General features: G+C 53.5%; 6 protein-coding genes across 6 annotated transcripts; 4 read left to right on the plus strand and 2 right to left on the minus strand.

Moving 5' to 3' along the window:
• Window positions 1-517: 517 nt before the first annotated feature.
• Window positions 518-1,549, plus strand: RHO25_011748 (uncharacterized protein; the record flags this gene model as incomplete). The annotated part of the gene is made up of 2 exons (XM_065603450.1): window positions 518-945; window positions 1,009-1,549. 2 exons carry the CDS (start codon window positions 518-520, stop codon window positions 1,547-1,549), a joined length of 969 nt encoding a protein of 322 aa, XP_065459522.1.
• A 1,283-nt stretch (window positions 1,550-2,832) lies between these two features.
• On the minus strand, window positions 2,833-5,319 carry RHO25_011749 (uncharacterized protein; the record flags this gene model as incomplete). Its single annotated transcript, XM_023603168.2, has 1 exon — window positions 2,833-5,319. One exon carries the CDS (start codon window positions 5,317-5,319, stop codon window positions 2,833-2,835), a length of 2,487 nt encoding a protein of 828 aa, XP_023454394.1.
• A 3,966-nt stretch (window positions 5,320-9,285) lies between these two features.
• On the plus strand, window positions 9,286-10,102 carry RHO25_011750 (uncharacterized protein; the record flags this gene model as incomplete). Its single annotated transcript, XM_023603169.2, has 2 exons — window positions 9,286-9,440; window positions 9,493-10,102. The coding sequence occupies 2 exons, from the start codon at window positions 9,286-9,288 to the stop codon at window positions 10,100-10,102; spliced, it is 765 nt and encodes a 254-aa protein (XP_023454395.2).
• Window positions 10,103-10,466: 364 nt separating this feature from the next.
• Window positions 10,467-11,304, plus strand: RHO25_011751 (uncharacterized protein; the record flags this gene model as incomplete). The annotated part of the gene is made up of 2 exons (XM_065603451.1): window positions 10,467-10,621; window positions 10,674-11,304. The coding sequence occupies 2 exons, from the start codon at window positions 10,467-10,469 to the stop codon at window positions 11,302-11,304; spliced, it is 786 nt and encodes a 261-aa protein (XP_065459523.1).
• An 860-nt stretch (window positions 11,305-12,164) lies between these two features.
• RHO25_011752 (uncharacterized protein) lies at window positions 12,165-14,679 on the minus strand (the record flags this gene model as incomplete). Its single annotated transcript, XM_023603170.2, has 2 exons — window positions 12,165-14,421; window positions 14,477-14,679. The coding sequence occupies 2 exons, from the start codon at window positions 14,677-14,679 to the stop codon at window positions 12,165-12,167; spliced, it is 2,460 nt and encodes an 819-aa protein (XP_023454392.1).
• A 601-nt stretch (window positions 14,680-15,280) lies between these two features.
• RHO25_011753 (uncharacterized protein) lies at window positions 15,281-16,519 on the plus strand (the record flags this gene model as incomplete). Its single annotated transcript, XM_023603171.1, has 2 exons — window positions 15,281-15,302; window positions 15,360-16,519. 2 exons carry the CDS (start codon window positions 15,281-15,283, stop codon window positions 16,517-16,519), a joined length of 1,182 nt encoding a protein of 393 aa, XP_023454393.1.
• Between the last annotated feature and the right edge of the window lie 1,234 nt (window positions 16,520-17,753).

The following is a 17,753-nucleotide window of genomic DNA, read 5'->3' on the forward strand; positions in this document are numbered from 1 at the left end:
GACAAGTCCAGAATGCTGGACTGGACGCCACTTCAGATCGCTCCTCGACTACACCTGGACTGCCTACCGCATCTGGGATCGAGCTAGATCATTAATGCAGTTTGTGCCATCTGCCTGCGACAGCAACACATTTGGATACCACTTTTCTCTACGAATTGACCAATCCTTGGAGAAATTGACAGGCGACACGAAAGAATGAAGGCTCAAGTCGAGCGAATACACCGACACCTGAAGCCCTCAAATGTTGCATAGTAAGGAACTTGTTCCTGTTACACGGTAACAAGGCGAGTGGTTCACCGGGCTCGACAAATGGCCCGATAATATCTGGTCTGCAGCCAGCCGTCGATAGAGCGGCAGCATGAGGGGCTCCTTGTTCTCAAGATCGCACGATGGGAATTCGAGTGTGCGAAGCACGCATATATATGTAGAGACGTCGAGGATACCGCTGAAGGTAAGACTGCTTCTATCTGCTCCGCGATCTCATGATACTTGCGAAAGACCATTCTACCTTGCCAAAATGCTGTCTTCCCAGGTGATACTTGCTCAAGTGCTTCTAACCATAGCCTCCGCCACACCACTCGCACTGCTCGCCGAACGCCAATCGCAGCAGGTGAACATTCAATTCTCCGTCTCAGAAGCACAATTTCGATCTTTCGAAAATGCAAATACCTTACGTTCCTACGTCCGGTCAAGAGGATTCAACTACGACTTGAACTACGGCCAGCTCTCTCAAGGAGTAGCAAGTGTTGACCGATATTTCTCTCAACGGGCAGCGCAGACGACAAGCGGAACCGACGACAATGGCTTTCCTACCTCTGGTGGCGAACCTCAAACGAACACCGATTCCACAACTTTGCAAGGCGGCCCAAGCTACACGAATAATACTATGAGTGCTGCAGCGAACTTGGTCGAGGTCATTAGTTTCAGTGACGGAAACGCCGCCACGTAAGATATCACAGAAGTAGACAACACCCAAAAACGCATTTAATGCTGACCTATGCATCTTAGAGCTGGTGGCGCCATCCAGAGAAGAAAGACCAGCTCATCGACAGCTTCATCCGGTCGATCCAACAGCACAGCCACAGTATCCGACTCACCAGTCTCAATTGACGTATCCTCAACCGTAGCGGGCGCCTCCGACCAACGCAGCGTGAGAGGAAACCCTCAGGACGCACTCACCGCAGGAAACTGCGCTGCAGGAGCAACAGGTGCATCAGCAACATCCAGCATCACCACAACCCTCACCATCCCAGTCAATGTCACTACGCCCGCTCAAAGCGTCAACAACGTCGCTCGCAGTTTCTGCGAAGCAGGTGTAAGTGCGCGCCGAGCTGGAACACCATTCGGATCCGGCACGAGTATTGGTTCCACTCAAGCAGCGTTAACAAACGGAGGTGTCGCGGCCGTGGTGAGCTGTAACGGTCGTCAGAGCAGAGGAACACCAAACGTAGTTTTCAACGTGCAGGTTCAAGGAAGCTATACATCTGCTCAAGGATTCAGAGGGACGTTCGTGGGAAGTAGAACTGCGAGCGTTAGCGCCAGCTGTTAGAGAGAACGATTATAGAAACCGAGCAGAAATCCTAGCCCGAGGTTCCTCAAGTCACGAGGGCGGGAGGTAGAGATCAGTACAAGAAGAAAACTCACCGGCAACTGAATCACACGCCTCAAGAAGCGTGCTTCATCATCCTCGAGACTGCATGCAGTCTGCACACTATGCATGCGTGCAGTCTGTTAAGTCAGACAACCCGCGACAAGAGATATGCAAAAACACGCGACCCGTCCCCGCCATCAAACAGATCATCCCCAATCCGAATCTCATCGGCACACCGAGTCATTCGCACTTTCCTCACACGGCCAGCAGAAACACCTTTCAACACTCAAATCATGCCGTGTGCCGCACTTCCGCTCTTCCCTTCGCCTCCGACTCCGACTCCACCTCCACCTCCGCCAAGGAGAAGAGCGCTCGCTGACACAATAAACTTTCCATCCGCATATAAACTTTCTCCTTGCCATGCGAGCTCGAACCCAAAGATAGCATCTCACAGCATTCGCGAAACATGCAGGGTCAACTTCCATGTCGAAGAAATCAGCCACATTATATACCAGGTATCCCTGACCCCGCGAAATCGGCTCAGTTCTGGACAAATTCAATAATTGGCAGGACAGGGCAAGAGCGAAGGGCAAAGAGCTGGGGTAAGATGTCAGATTCTCGGCTCTCGCCAAGTTGAGAATAAAATTGCAGGAAACATTGGCTCCAAGATATTATGCTTGGGAAAGATGACGATGACAGTGAGCCCAGACTCGCATCAAGCGACGTCTGTGAGGGAACAATTAGTTGTAGATACATCATCAACAGCAGAAAAGACTGACAAGAAAGGTAACGTAAGACTGGTAACTGATGAGATAAAATATGCACAAGATGATCTCTCTCTCACTCTACACACACTCTTGACACACGAAACGCACTTCACACAGTGCCATCGTTCAGCATCTCTTCTCTTTTCCACGCGGACACAAAAAGGAGCCAATTCCCACTAATTCTCTCTTGAACACAGGGGAAAATCTTCTTCTTCTTCGCCATGTCTGTAGATTTTTTCCACCTTTCCAGGCACTGTGCAGTCCAGGGAGTTGAAATGAGCGTGTGCCACAGAAAACTACTCTTTGGTAGTTGACATGCGCACAACAACTCGCAACAACTCGATCCAACCCTTCTGTCATCAAATAATTACCAGCGTCTTTCCAGTTCTCGAAACGCAATGCAGAGAGTACGGTTTATCAACAAATACGAAACTTCTTCATGCGGCTGGGCATTAGGTCTTAAAACTTAGACATCTAGTATTGCTTCGCGTATGCTGTCGCGGTGGGTTGCTGTGGTGCTGCTGTTGACTCCGTGCAAGGGCAGTACGTCACGTACTGCGTCGTGTAAACCGTGGTCGTGACTTCCTCCTCCTCAGGCGGCGATGGGTAGCTAGGAGGGTTCTGAGATGGTGGTGCAGTCGTCGCTGGCACTGGCGAATCCTCAGTCTTGCCTGGGTACGACGGCGCAGAAGAGGCGGATCCATAGCCGTGTGGAGCGTTGCTGTTGCCGTTACCACTGCCGCCTCCGATGATACCTCCGATGATACCACCAATGTTGTCACCGATGTCGCCGACAGCATCACTGAGAGCATCGCCAACACCGCCGAGCAGTCCCTCCACGGCCTCGGTAATACCACCAACCTTGTCCTTGGTAACATCGACTTGAGGCAAGAGGTTCGACCAGCTTGGCAGCTCACCATCAAGGATAGGAGAAAGGAGACCAGACAGGAAAGAGGCCTTGTAGCCGTTGAGAGACTCAGGGTTGACACGCTCGCCATCGTAGACGATGATCCAGTTGAGGTTCTTCTTCATGTACGGGAGGACAACATCCTCGCTCAAGGCAGAGATCTTGCCGGACATGTACAGCTTTTGCAAGTAGCGGGTGATCGGAACGGAGCCAGCGGAGACAACCTCGTGGGCCATATCGCCACCTGCAAGAACACCGATTTGACCGATGCAGTTCTTCTCGCCGAGCCACTCGCTTGTGTCGTTGGTGCCTGGCTGTCCATCGAAGACATAGACAGTGTACGAGCCATTGAGAGCGTAGCGAGGGGTCTCGATGTTGCATTGGTATTGGTAGACGCTGCCGTTTGGTGCAATGAAGGCGGGGTTCAATGGAGCACCGGTGCCGGTTGGGGCTGGGTAGCCGGCGGTCTTGGTACCATTCCATGCGCCAGTGACAGTTGGGTAAGGACCGCTACTAGCGCCTCCAGTGGGCTTGTTCCATGGCAGACCGATGGAGATGCTGATAGGACCAATTCCAATGCCAATGCCAGAGCCAGAGCCAGAGCCACCAGTCTGAGAGCTTGCAGGGCTGGAGGAGCTGGAAGACGAACCACCGTAACCTTGTGGTGCCTCAAGACCACGTCCTCCGTTACCGCCTTCGGTGTTGCTGCCGTTCACAGGCTCGGCACGAGCAGAGAGAGCGGAGGCGGTCAGAGATGGGCTGGAGCCGTAAAGCTGGTTGATGTAGTTGACGATCGTGTTACGCTGTCCGTCACCAACGATGAATTCAGGGTAGGTGTAGGCGAATGTAGCGGCGAAGTCGCGAACGTCGTTGGTGGTCCAGTACTGATCGGCGGCCTTGCGGAACGGCATCAAAGGAGAGTTGGCGTCTTGGTTCGAGCCCTGAGCAATGGTCCAAGTGGAGTGAGGAGCGACCTGGCTGGCTCCGTAGGTGCTCGGGTTGGCGGTCTGCCACAGAGTGAACAAACGGTCGACGTTGCAGTGGTGCAGAAAGAAAATTGGGTCGAAAGCAGCAAGTGGCAAGAAGGTCATGTGGCCACCAGACACACCGTTCGAGCCAGGACCTCCTACGTTGGTGTGGATGGTGTTGTGGATACCCTCCAGACTGTTGGCGCAGCGCTGGTCTCCAGAAGCGTCGGTGGCGAAACCAAGGTAGCTCTTGCACTGTGTCAAGAGCTGGTAGACCTGATCCTGCAGGTTGCCGTTGAGGTTGGAGAAAGCGTCAACGGCCTGTTGCTCTTGGCTGTGCGCGTCCTGGTTGTTTGAGTTGGGCCAGCGGAAAGTGTCTGGCCAGTCGACGAAAACAGAAAACTCCATGTCGGAGGAATCGGTGAAGTGATAGCTGTAGAGAGGGTTGTCGACGGTCTCTTGGCCATTGGGGCCCTCGATAGTCACCTGTTGGCCACTGATGAAAGGCGGCAGAGCGGTCGAGCCTTGGTCTGGGTTGGCTGCCCAATCCCAGAATGGAGCACGCAGTGCCTGTGCGGCGGCCTTCATGCGGTCTCCGAAAGCGCCATCGAAAGAGTTGGCAATCTCGAGGGCGTGCTTGATCAGCTCTTGCTCGAAAAGGGCCATGTACGCTCGGTGCCATGCGGGGAAGTGGACAGAGTCATGTGTGCAGTAGCCATCTGCGCCATCGCAGTCGTCACATTTCTGCACACCATCCCAGTCAATGCGAGGGACACCGTGAATCTTGGAGATGCCCCAGTAGCCGGTCCAGTCGTCCTTCGGGGCCTCTTTCCACTGGGCCATGGTGCGAATGTAAAGCGACCACATGTCGGGTCTGTTGTTGGCGAGTTCGTTGATCTCTAGTCGTACGTGCACACGGCCGTCTCCGAGCCCGCGGGCGCCCGTGGTGATGACCTGGCCCGCCTGGCGCTTGTCGAGCGGGGCGGCGAGGTCATAATTGTTGTTGTTGAGTTCATTGCCTGAAGCTGGCTTGGACACGGCGACGTTGACCAACGCCGCCGCGGTAAGGAGCGAGGAAAAGTGCATGTTCAAGCGAACACGCTTTCAGCAAGAAGAGGTAAGGAAAGAGTGTGGAAAGTGCTCAAACATGCGCAGTCGGCATGGGACGACGAAGGGGAAGAGGGATGTCAGAAGAAGCGAGAGTCGGCGGCCGGGGCCAGCAGGTGTATGCGAGGTGCGCGGTGTGGGCGTGGAGTGCGAGGTCGAGCGGACGGGCACGAGTGAGCAGGAGACGGGAGATTGAGATGTGCTTGTCCCGGGCGCGTGCTGGGGCCTGCCCGCCGCCGTCATCAATCAAACCGCACCGCGAGTGGCCGTTGCGCGCAAGTGCCGAACTTCCGTGCGAAACCACGTCGTTTCAGTGCTGCTGCGCCCTGGCCCACCGCGTCCCTGACACCGACGCACCTGGAAATGAAGCAACTCGCTAGCCGCACGTGACGGAGGCTCAAGTCGCGACGAGTTCCACCACTGCGCTCCTCACTGGTCGGCTGCGGCGCTGATCGTCAGGTACGCGTACGCCAAACGCGACGGGAAGCGCCCAAGGTTCGCCTGGTGCGACGCCGCCCGCTCCTCTAAAAGCAGCCCTCTCGCCGTGTCGTGTCGCTGTTCGCACTCGCGCTCCAGCAGTTTCAGCCGCAGGCGTGCAGCGACACGGCGAGTGGTGGCTGTCGCAGAAATGAAGCCACCAGCGCTCGTCGTGTCGCTGCACATGGCGCTCGCGAGACTGCGCAGTGTATCTATCCTCTACTGTACGACCGTACTGTACGAGAGAGGGCAGCCCGCGCCGGTGGAGACTGGCTTCGTGACATCCTGGCCCAGCAAACGTGCCCGGTTTCGTCCTTCACACGCGGTCGCCGGCCCACACGGCATCTGTTCGTATCGTTCTTCAATCACTCCCTATCCTCGCGACGCTACTCCTTCTATTGCTGCTCTCCTCGTGTGTTCGTCGACAAGCCGTCACTTGCCATGCTCGGGCTATGTTGCCGGAGGATCACACCCACGCGTCGTCCCTATGCAGTATCTCCTCCACTTCAACTTTCGGTACGTTCCGAGCCTTTCACGAGCTTTTCAGGAGAAATACACTTCGATGGAGTGGAGGTGTGGCCCCAAAAATGACGATGGCAACCTCGCATTCGTCAGCTTCTTCAATAGTGTCATGAATGATCACGCCGAGTCGTCAATTCTTGCTGGCCATGGGCGAAACGTCCCAACGGCATCGTGCTGCTCCTCCACTTCTACGAGCGCGCCGGGACCACCAAATGTTTGCTGCTGACAAATCGTGCCGTCTGCCGGACAGATGCAGCTGAGCCCTGACCAGCGACCGCATTGATAGCACAGCAGACACGTCGCGCCACCTATCACACCATGGCGGTGGCGGTCTTCATATCGTTCTGCAGCTCAATGATGATCTTGGCGTCGTTCGCTCACTGTCCGAGAATAGAGTTCATTCGACTAGGGCTGTTCTGTTCGGCCACCTCTGCCGATGTTTTCAATGGATCTGTAGCACATGCGATGCACAGCAGAGGTATCTGGCCGTTTCGCCTTCTGGAAGAGGTCCGTTCCTAGGAGGTATGCGATGATGGTCATGTAAAGCGCAATCGCGACACGTCTCTGGTTCCTTGCTCATTGAGGGCATGGCGGTCTGGGAAATTATTGTCGTACATGTCGACGCTCGATCTCGAGGAAAGAAAAGCCGTACACGCGTGTCTGCCCACATGGTGCTGACGACGACAGGTTCGCAGAATCGTGGACAAGCACTGAAAATAAGAAGCGAATACGGAATAAATTGAACTTTCGATTCTGAAGCTTTTGGGGCGCACGCCAGGCGTATGCGCCTTCCTTGGCAGGAATGTGCCTGCCAACGTAAAATCAACGACATCTGTTCTTGTCTACGGTATGCGCAACCACCCTAAAAGAAAGCCTTGTGTTTGGAGGCGCGAGTCCAGAATGTTGGAGGGTGCATATGCGCTTCTGGCAGGCTCACCAATGTGATACTGCAAAGCGTCGGATCGCCGTCCCTCGTAACTGCCTGGCGCTACACAACTCTCGGACACGACTGCCGTCCATCCCTTAGCACCTGCCGTATCGTCGCAAAGGCTTCGTTGCCGCAACATCCGCATGTTCATTGCCTCAAATGCTACATGATACGGGACATTGTCCTTGTCCTTGTATCGGATGTCAGTCCTGCCTCAGGCATCCCAAGCGGAGGCTGCCGTATGCGAAGACCGAGAGAACTGCGAGCACTCAGGTGAAGCGACGCAAAATATTGTTAAAAGGCGAGACTGTTGAGTTGTGCGGCTCGCTCACCTGGATGAGATGTGTTGAGGCGTCGGGCGTGTCATTCAGAAGCTGACTCCACAGGCGATACCAACCACGGACCAAAGTCCTTCATTGTGAAACCTGAAGAACCGAGAATTACTATATCGGTACACATCTGGACCAAGCCGATTTGGGCATCATATACATGAAACATTCGGGACATGGGCCACGCGATTGGTTCAAGTACGAGACGACACTTTGGGTCTGACCATCAGCGCTCAGAAAGCAATAATGTTTCTTTAATGTGATATGGCTGCGCGCAGCGGCGCAGGCTGAATGCCTTGTCGCGATGCACAGGCACCCAGTATGCATTTTCATTGGACTGTAGGAGGATGTACGCAGATACGGCCACCATCGCACACTCGCTGCGCCGATGCACTCGCCAATCTGGCGCGATCACCTTGAGCATTCGTCTTGGTCTCTTCACTCGTCCGAACACTGCGTGAAGTGCAGCGAAAGGGCCCGAAATATACGAGCTTCATCATGACGACAGAATTTAACTTCATGGCATGGAAGACACGCGGCGGGGAGTTGTGCTAACGGCGGCCGAACCAAATATCAGCAAATTTCGCGACTCGATCAGGAAGCGTACAACGGTTCATGACGCAGCTCCACGCGAGCCTGTTTGACGTGGAGCTGTGCTTCATAACGTTGGCAACGGAAACGAGACCAACCTCCTTGTCGTCCTTGACGAAGAACCAGACTTTGAAGCCGGTGATGTTGATGACGATGGCCACGTAAGGTGGCTTGCACCGTTGTCGGCAACATGATCATTAAGCTTTGAGGCCCAATGCTGGAGAAGAATAATGAAGCAGTAGAATACTCGTCGAAAGCAGAGACAGTCTTATCCTGGATGATGTCGCAGATGGTCACAAGGCCAACCTCAACAACCCCGACACCAGCGCGGAATTCAAGGAGCACTCCAGACAGGTACTCAAGAGTTTAAGTGGCGGAGAACACCGTTGTCCGCAGACGTGGCAAGGACCAAGGTAAAACCCCAAACAACGTGTGAGTTTCTTTTCTGTACTGCCCGAAATTCCAGCTTCAGACCGCTGGGGCCTCCAGCCACATCTCCATAGCCCCTCGACGACAACACACCCTCAGCAAACTCCCGCCCTGATATGGAGCCCAGATATGAAGCCCGCGGCCTGACTTTAGAACCAAGCGTGGCATGTAATTAGGAGAGCATGTTTCTTAGCAATCAATCATCCTAAGACAGCCCCTGCTCTGCCCGATGGACAGTCGCCGATGACTTCGTGCAAAGCTACAGGAGTGACGGCGACGAAATGATGCTCATAGAAGATGACAGGACAATGCACTGCGGTAAAGTTGAATTCATAAGGAAGTGAAAGTGAGTGAACGGCTCCACGTCGCCCCGCAGCAAACGTGCAGTCGCACAGGCTGGTACCTTCCTTGAATGTAGAAGCCCGTGCGTAACCATCGCCGCCATCAGCAAGACCTCTGCAGAGCCCCCAACTCGACCTGCGCAGCAACAACAACATCGACTTTAGCAGCAGCGGTCCATAACTACTACAACTGCCTGTGCCGCAGGGTGGCGACAGCACAGAATATCTCCGTTGCCTTTCTGTCGACAGGTCTCCAGTCGCGCGGACGAGTGAGGGCACTAACGAAGCCTCAACACACCACACCTCTTGTGACTCGCCTCACGGCGGCATGGCGTTCGAAGATGAGGTTCAGCAGGCCACAAATACCATTGAAGAACTCGCACGCACACAGCTGCGGAGTCAATTCCCGTACCTGAAGATTGAAGCTCTCGAGGAGTTATTAGCCGAAACTGCGAATGTTATCGTTTCGAGACTTGTCGAACAGTGAGCAGACTACCCGTGCGAGCGCTTTTCCCTCATTCTGACATTGATTTAGGAAGAAGGAAACCTGCGCCGCCCGGTCTCGCACAAGCTTCATGTCGTTGTCGGCAGAACTACGCAACATAATCTACGAGATGGCGCTCAAAGTCGAGGGGACAGTCAACGTGTCCCACCAGGACGTCGTTTGCCAGCACACGACACTGCTCCTAGCGAATCGACAAGTCTATGAGGAAGCACGCCCTATCTGGTACGGTATTAACATTTTCAAGTGCCGAATTGGTGACCCAGTGTTTTGGCGGCGTGCACAAGATCCCGAGACGGACTTTGACTCTCCAAGATCTGTCCGCAAGTGGCTGGAGAATCTCAGATCTGGTGCAGCTATGGTCAAGTCAATCACGATGCGCACTTGGGGGTCGGATACAATAGGGTCAGCTTTGTCGAAAATCCTGAGCTTTGGCGGTCGAGGTCTTGACTTCAATGGTTTGACTGTGCATCAAGGGGTGCTTAAGTCTTGTGGTTTGCTTGATAGAGGTGTCTCGCCCAAGATCTTTACATTCTTGATCCGCGACGGCCTGGAAGCAGGAGAGGATCTGTACGAAGCTGCAGGCGTGAGCGGGGAGGATCTTCTGACTGAAGAGCTGATCAAGCGGTTGAGATACAAGTAAGGGGAAAGTTCGTCACGAATTCGTTGGAGGGTGTGATGGGACCGCAAGGCTCGCGGCAAGCCCAATCATTGAATGTATCGAGAGCAGAATCAGGCTGGCATCTGCTCGCACGACGCAAGACTGGGCTGCGCTGCATCAAGTGAAGTGGATAAGTGGGTCAAAGCGGACATCGAGCAAACGCTTACTATTCCGAAGCGCCTGCCTGATTTGAAAGCAAACATCGACTCGCATGTTTTCCCTTCCGACTCATACAACGTATTTAGCCTTTCCTACTCGAGGTTGCGCTCTCTCGCGCAGACAGTAACAAGCCCTTCGATCGCAGCTGCAGACTCACCACCCCCTCCTCTACCTACCGCACGACAAGATGCCCTTCCACGATGAGGTTGACGAGCTTACATCGAGCATCCGCGAAGCGAACGCGCTCCAAGTGCGTACTCAGTTCCCCTATATGGGAACGGCTACTCTCGAGAAGCTTCTTGACGATTCTGTTGGTCGCCTGAAGCTCGGTATACTGCAACAGTACGACCTCGACAAGACATACTTGAACGGCTGTACTGACTTCGAATGACAGGGAATCGGAGGTGCGAGTCAAGCAATCACGCTCGAGCTTCATGTCCTTATCTGCAGAGCTGCGCAACATGATCTACGAGATGGCCCTATGTTCCAAAGATGGAGTCCATATTCGCTGGGATCGGACTCACATGACTGGCCGACACCCTTACGTATCGCTGGTATCCGTAAATCGGCAGATTCGTGAAGAAAGTCTCACGATCTGGTACGGCATGAATACATTCAAACACACCATCAGCTGGTTACCAGGAGAAAATGCAAACTCTCGAACGTGTCTTTCGCGCTTCGGCAGGCCGGAAAACCTGAGCGCGTGGCTCAAGGAAGTCGGAGCCAATGTGGCGCTGATCAAGACGATCGAGCTAACGTTGAGCCGCGGCCGCAGTTCAACCTGGTTGACAACACTGCTTAGAGCAAGCGACGACGGCCTTCTTGGTGCCGGCTTGACCGTGCACCAGACAGTACTGCACTTGTTTGGACTGTTAGATGCGGGTCTAGCAGCTGAAGTCTTCCAGATGAAGGTCGACGTTCGGGACGACTTTGGAGAACCCGAGACACTGGCAGACTTCTACGAAGTTGCAGGCATAGACGGTCAGGAGCTTTTCACGCGTGAGCTTCTGGATCGACTGGAGTGATATGAGAAGTGCGAATCACCACGGGTACCTTGGAGGGTCAACACGGCGGTACAGGTAATCTCAATCGCATGCTATGAGTTCATGAGACCATAAACGCTGACAATATCGTAGAAGACCGGGGACTCCCACAAAAGAACGCAACCTATGCAAAGTAGCTCTCCCGATGCTAGATCGGGGACGTATCGCACGAGCAAGTGCTGATTTCGTAGACCACTTGGGATCAAACGTGCAGAGCACTTTTAAGGGGTCGCGAAGGATCAAGAGCTTCAGCTCTCCTATACGCCTGTGCCCACAGCGGACGCACTTTGGGAGCAGCGGTGCCATGGATGACCCTCAATAGAGGTCACATGGAAACGATAGCTGTCCACTACACATGCCAGGTGACTGGAGATCGGACAAGGCGTGGTATATGTGCGTCGAGCCGTTGTCAGTCTCACCTCAATAGCTACGCACAATACCATGTTTTCAACACGTTTCACGGATCGCGCATTGACTCATCCTGCCTCTCACACCTGGCTCAGTTCCCACCGAAAGACTCCAAGCCCATTTTCGTTAGGCCGTCAGGCGTATCTCTGCACCTCTTGATGTGATGTAGAACTCACTCGACACAGGATTTGCAGTATGGTATCAGAAGCAATATACAATGTACGAGCTATGATAAGGCTCTGAACTGCCATACAAGATTGAAGAATGAGAAGATGGAAGCCATGCATGGGAAGAAAGATCTCGAACCCCATCAAGTTTAGGCATGCATTGTATCATAGTGTAAGTAGTAGCCAGCGAAGCCGCTTTAGCAAGCAGGCGCCGTCACGCATTGCAGAACTAACCTGAGTCAAGCAGCACTTGCTTCAGATTTCTCCCTATATCAGTTCGCCCTCTTCATCCTCATCAGGCCACTCATCTTCTTCGTCTTCCATTGCCTTGGCAGCCTCCTCTGCCTGCCTCTGCACCTCCGCCAGTCCACTGACTTCTTCCACGAAGCCCCGTTCATTCATTGCCCGCTTGACAAAAGCCCATCCGTCTCGCTCGTAAGCTCCTAGAATTTTGGGCGAACAGGCAGAACAGCAATCGTAGGCCTTGCCCTTGATCTGCAGCGTTTGCCAAGTCGACATGTACCCGCGAAGCTGGTGTGGAACTGTGCCGAGAGGATGTGAGTCCGGTGATTTGGGGTCCGTGGGAGGTGCTGATGCGATAGCTGTTGATGTGGGAGGCTGTGATGCCGGTGCAAAGCCTTTCAGTCTATGTTGTGTCAGCGAGACAAGAAGTTCGACTGCAAGTGCTGATGCGATCGGAGCTGCTCCAGGTCTCGTCACTGTACATTGCTGGTCGAGGGTCGCAGACTTCTGGCTATCCGCCGGTGCCACCACGTCAGAGCAGAAGTAGCAGCTGAGCTCATCTGTCTGGGTGGCAACAGCACTCGTGCCATTTGACGGTATGCCTGCAGCAGTCTTGAGTGGATCCGGATCGTCGGCAGCCTGTATTGTGACTGTGCTCTCGTCTCCACCTTCTGTTGAGGGTCGCTCCCGCATACCATGTCGCATGACCATATACGAGTCGAATCCGAGTGCTGCGTTGATGACAATCTTGCCTGCTGTCTTGCCCATGACGGTCGGTAACCATCTGGACTCGCGCGAGTCCATCAACAAAAAGATGGCATCGTGAGCATCGATTAGCTTCTTAAGCTGCTCGTACTGTCTCTCAATCTTGGTCTCATCGCCGATAATCGGATGCCCTGCCATGGGAACACTCAGCACCACGCCTTCCGCGTCGATGCCAGGATAAATCTCGTGCAACATGTCGGCGGCCCTCTGAGCTTTGTAAACTCCGCCACCTTGGCAATCTTTAAAGTCGTAGAGCGGCTGTCGCACAGGGTTCGAGTAGCTGACGCGACCGTTGTCGATGAAGGTAATCTTTCGCACGCCCCAGCCCATCAGGTTTCGTGCCACATACGCTCCCAAGGTTCCTGCCCCGAGCAGCAGACATCTGGTGCTCTTGATCGTGTCCAGATCGATAGACGGCGCTATCCGCCACTTGATGAGTTTGAGGTTGAGATCCACGGCTTGATCCGCAAGTCGTGAAGGGTCAAGATATGCCGCCAAGTCCACTGTTCGTGAAGCGACCTTGTTCTGCTCAGCACGTTCCCATCCTGTGACCTTGGGGAATTTGAGGGCTTTCTCCGGTGGAGGCCGTATTGGCAGCTCCTTCGAGTCCGCTTTCCGTTCGACTGGCTCCTCCACGATTAGTTCGCCAAATTGATCGACTTGACCGGGCAGTAGTGCGGACGAGCCACTCATCTCCGTCAACTTCTTGAGCTGGTCCTCAGCAGCAAAGTCGTAAACTGGCTCTGAGGTTTGCAAAGTCATGATTAATGATGTTGGCTTGTCTCGTCTCGCATGCGTGTCTCTGTAGCTCAAGATCTGGACTTTGTCGAGATGCCATCTCTGGCGCACCAAGACTAACAGATTTCGCAGCATCCACCCTGGGTTTGCTGGGAAGGTTGAAGGGTCCGCGAAGCAAACATAACAATCCTCTGGTCGAGCGTTCTTGAAGAATCCCGTCTCATAGCTGCTGAGCGGGCCAACCCACCACAAGAAGCCTAGCTCACTCAGACTGGAAGATCGTGTACTCTTCTTTCTCTTCGAGCATAGATTCCCGTCCTCTTCCTCTTCCTCCACCTCACCCCACCCTCTCTTCCACTCTTCCTCGAGCACTGCCTTTCGTAATCGCTTTGCCAGGAAGAAGCCGTGTTGTCTGGCATCCACGCTATACCTCCACGTCTGCACTGCATCCACAAGTAATGTGGTTTCTTTCGATTCGAGCTTCGTCATGGCAGCGTCTGGATTGTTGTTTGGCGCGACCATGCGCCATTGTGGGTCTGAGTGAAGGGCAGGATATGCGAAATGGTAGGTGAACTTGTACTTCTTGAGATCGGCGAAGCAGAGAGCTGTGAAGGAGCACAACAGCGATGGGCACTCGTAAATAGTTCCGTCTCGAATGGCGTCCCAGATCATCCGCCCAGCTCGCTCGATGTGTGCAGCCTTGTCGACCTCTCGGAACTCCTCCACAGTATTGAAGTTCTTTATCAGGCCCTCGGCGCGGTAAAGTCCGTTGGGTGTTCTGAGGCCCATCAGCATGTAACCCTGCTCTCCTTGTGTCTACTCCCACCACCTACTCATCATTTGTAAGCGCCGAGCCGTGTATCTGCATCCTCGTACTTCGCTCAGGCGCATCCGAGTGCTTGATCTCGTACAGGCCGAGCACCTTACGCGCGGAGGAGTCAAGTTTGTCATGGTTGATCTTCAGGGAGGCGAGGGCTGAGTAGAAAGCGAGTTCGACGTCGGTCGTCCATGGCGCATACTGCAGCGGTTGTAGCATGCTGGCGGTGGTCGTGAGGGGTCGTTCGGAGGATGTTGATGGTATTCGGTTCACGGAGGAAGGTCGTCGCTGGGTCAGTAATCAAGGAGGAAAGTCATCAGAGACGTATCACGCGATGGAGAGTGTCGAGATGCCGGTCACGAGACAGTGCCTGCTAATGAAGCCGGAGCTGTCGAGTGCTCCTGCCGCGTGAGCTGCTTCCCTGTGCCGTCGTTCCTGCAGAAGCGGGGCAGGCCCAGGCTAAGGAAGGCTCGAGTGATGAGTTGACTCGTGCATCCGAGTGTTGAACCCTGATGGAATGAGATCCGGCGACAAGAGACAGTGAACAAAGACAGCCTCCCACCTGATCTCGCAATTGTGAAGCTGTACAGCTGCTTGTCGAGCTCGTGAGCTGGTTCATCGCCGGACGTCACGAAGCCGATCCGTCTGCCCTGCAGCTTCCCGCTCTCCGCGTCGCGTCTCACAAAGACGCGCTAGTAAACTCAAAATCGACGTGCCATCTTCTGCTCCTGGAGATGTCAAGATGAACAAAGAAATCACAAAACATCCCAAGTCATATGTCGCGAGAGACCATTGCTGTGATAGCACTACATAGCTGACAATGCTCATCGGAATTTGCGGAGGTATACTTCACCTACACAGCACACAACGTTTACCGCCAGCTCACACTTATGCTTCAGGTATATGCTCAGGCAAGAATTCCGTTCTCGACTATCTTGTGCAACGTCACAACTTCCAAGTCCTCACACTGTCCCGAAGTACTACGACACCAAGTGTAGAAAAGTCTGCTTCAGAAGCACACGTCCCATCGAACCACCTCCATCCCGGCACAACTTTTACCAAAATCGAGGACCTTCTCGACTATGCCACAAAATACTGGCAAGAGAATTTCGTCACGACTTCAATACACGATGAGTCAGTCCTTGATGTCTTGACAAGGCGCCCGTTCTTCATTCTTGTCCACGTAGACGCACCAATTTCAACGCGCTGGGCACGTTTCACCAACAAATGCATCCAAGCGAGCTTGACTCCTCCGACGCTCGAACAATTCGTCATCCGCAACGATGCACATCTCTACGACACATCGACAAACCTCGCAACAGTAGCAAGCAGAGCCCAGATAAAACTCCTAAACTCAACTCCGTCATTACCAAAACTCTGGGCATCACTCGATGCCCTCAACCTCACAGACCCGAGCAGAATCCGTCCAGCATGGGACCACTACTTCATGACACTTGCATCTCTCGCCGCCCGAAGATCAAATTGCATGCGGCGACAAGTTGGCTGTGTCTTAGTCCGAAACAAACGAATCCTTGCCACAGGCTACAATGGCACGCCGAGGAACATCAAGAACTGTGCAGAAGGTGGGTGTCCCAGGTGTAACGGTACTGGAGCTACCGGACTGTCTGGAGGTGCAGATCTGAGTACTTGTCTCTGCATTCATGCAGAGGAGAACGCTTTGCTCGAGGCTGGGCGGGAACGTGTGGGCGATGGAGGAGTGTTATATTGCAATACATGCCCTTGCTTGACATGTACAATCAAGATCGTGCAGGTGGGCATCACGGAGGTCGTCTACAGTCAGAGCTACTACATGGACGCCGAAGCGGCCAAGATCTTTCAGGAGGCTGGCGTGAAGTTGAGGCAATTCAGTCCGCCGAAGGAGGGTTTGGTGGACTTGGATCGGCAGTGGGAGGACTTGGTAAAGACTGGCAGATCACCGAGACGGACAGGGAGGTTGGGCAATGTGGAAAGTTGGACGCATGGAGTATTCACTGTGGAAGATGGAGGGGAGGCTGCGGCTCCGAAAACGAATGGCGTAGCGCATGCACAACATGACTGATCGCATATAGGTCTATGGAACAATCGAAAACATTCCAAGACCTGCACGTGAGCCGCAAACCAGGATATTGAGTCCCACTGTTTCGCACAATATTGCGGCCCGCATGCCCGCCTGCCATTGCCCGGGGGCAAAGCATCGGGATCGGTATCGCTCGTCAGGCATTGGTCTCCGTGGCTGACCGCACACAACGGTACGCCTTACTCGCGCACGAACGCTTCTCCGAGGACATGTCTCTTCGCGGAAGAGACTTACCAAGCTCTACCAACGAAGGCGTCAGTATCAAGAAGAGACGAACTGTGCCATGTCTCGCGATGCCAGCTGTTATCGAAAAGACAATATAGCCAAACTTCGAAGGGGAGGCAATCTCGACGAGTCATTGAGTGCCAGAGGTAGCAAAACATCATCCACTACGTTGCCCTTCATCGAGAAATTACGGCTTGGAACAGAAACTCGCAAGTCCCCACCTCGCTTTGTCAGAACGACTACGACCTAACACAAAATCATAAGAGAATTGTCAGCTCTGGGACAAAACAATCGTTCTCGGCTTGCGTGAAAGACGCAAATTGGCATGATAACAGCCTATGCTAAGCTGTTTATCGGCAACCGTCATCCATCAATGCGTCAAACACTGACTTATTTGGCAAGCTGGCGATTTACTGACTTGACCACTTAGCCAGAGAAACGATCGTTAGGAGATCAGGGTTGAACACAACATATAAAGGTTATATTTATGTCCCTAAGAATGAAAAGAAGAACGGAACAATCAAGCAGGAATGGTGTTAGAAAGCAAAAAGCGATCGAGCCCCTGCGAAATGATTGCCGAGAGGTTGTCTGGCACCGAGAGCCTCTAATCTGGTCTTGAGTCATACATCCATTGCTCGGAGACATCAAATACCTGCCTTTTTCACAAGCTGGCGAATTACTGACTTGACCATCTAGCCAGGGAACGATCGTTGAAAGAGGTAGGAATGGATATTGTATATAAGCATTCAATGTCCAAACAGTCAGGCAGCAAAAGAAGTGAAGCATAGCAAGAACAAAAAAACGACCAGCCTCCAGCTAGACAGACCACGGGAGTCAAGACCATGTACAACGAAGCCACTGCAGTTGTCGAAGGTACGACACCATTAGGTCGGAGCATCAAACGCTAGCCTTGAAACCAGCGATTTACCGACTTGACCACCTAGCCAGAAACTGATTGTTAAGAAAACATGGTCCAAGATCGATTGTAAAC

The sequence above is a fragment of the Cercospora beticola genome, chromosome 8 (assembly GCF_033473495.1).
Source record: "Cercospora beticola chromosome 8, complete sequence".
Classification (NCBI taxonomy): domain Eukaryota; kingdom Fungi; phylum Ascomycota; class Dothideomycetes; order Mycosphaerellales; family Mycosphaerellaceae; genus Cercospora; species Cercospora beticola.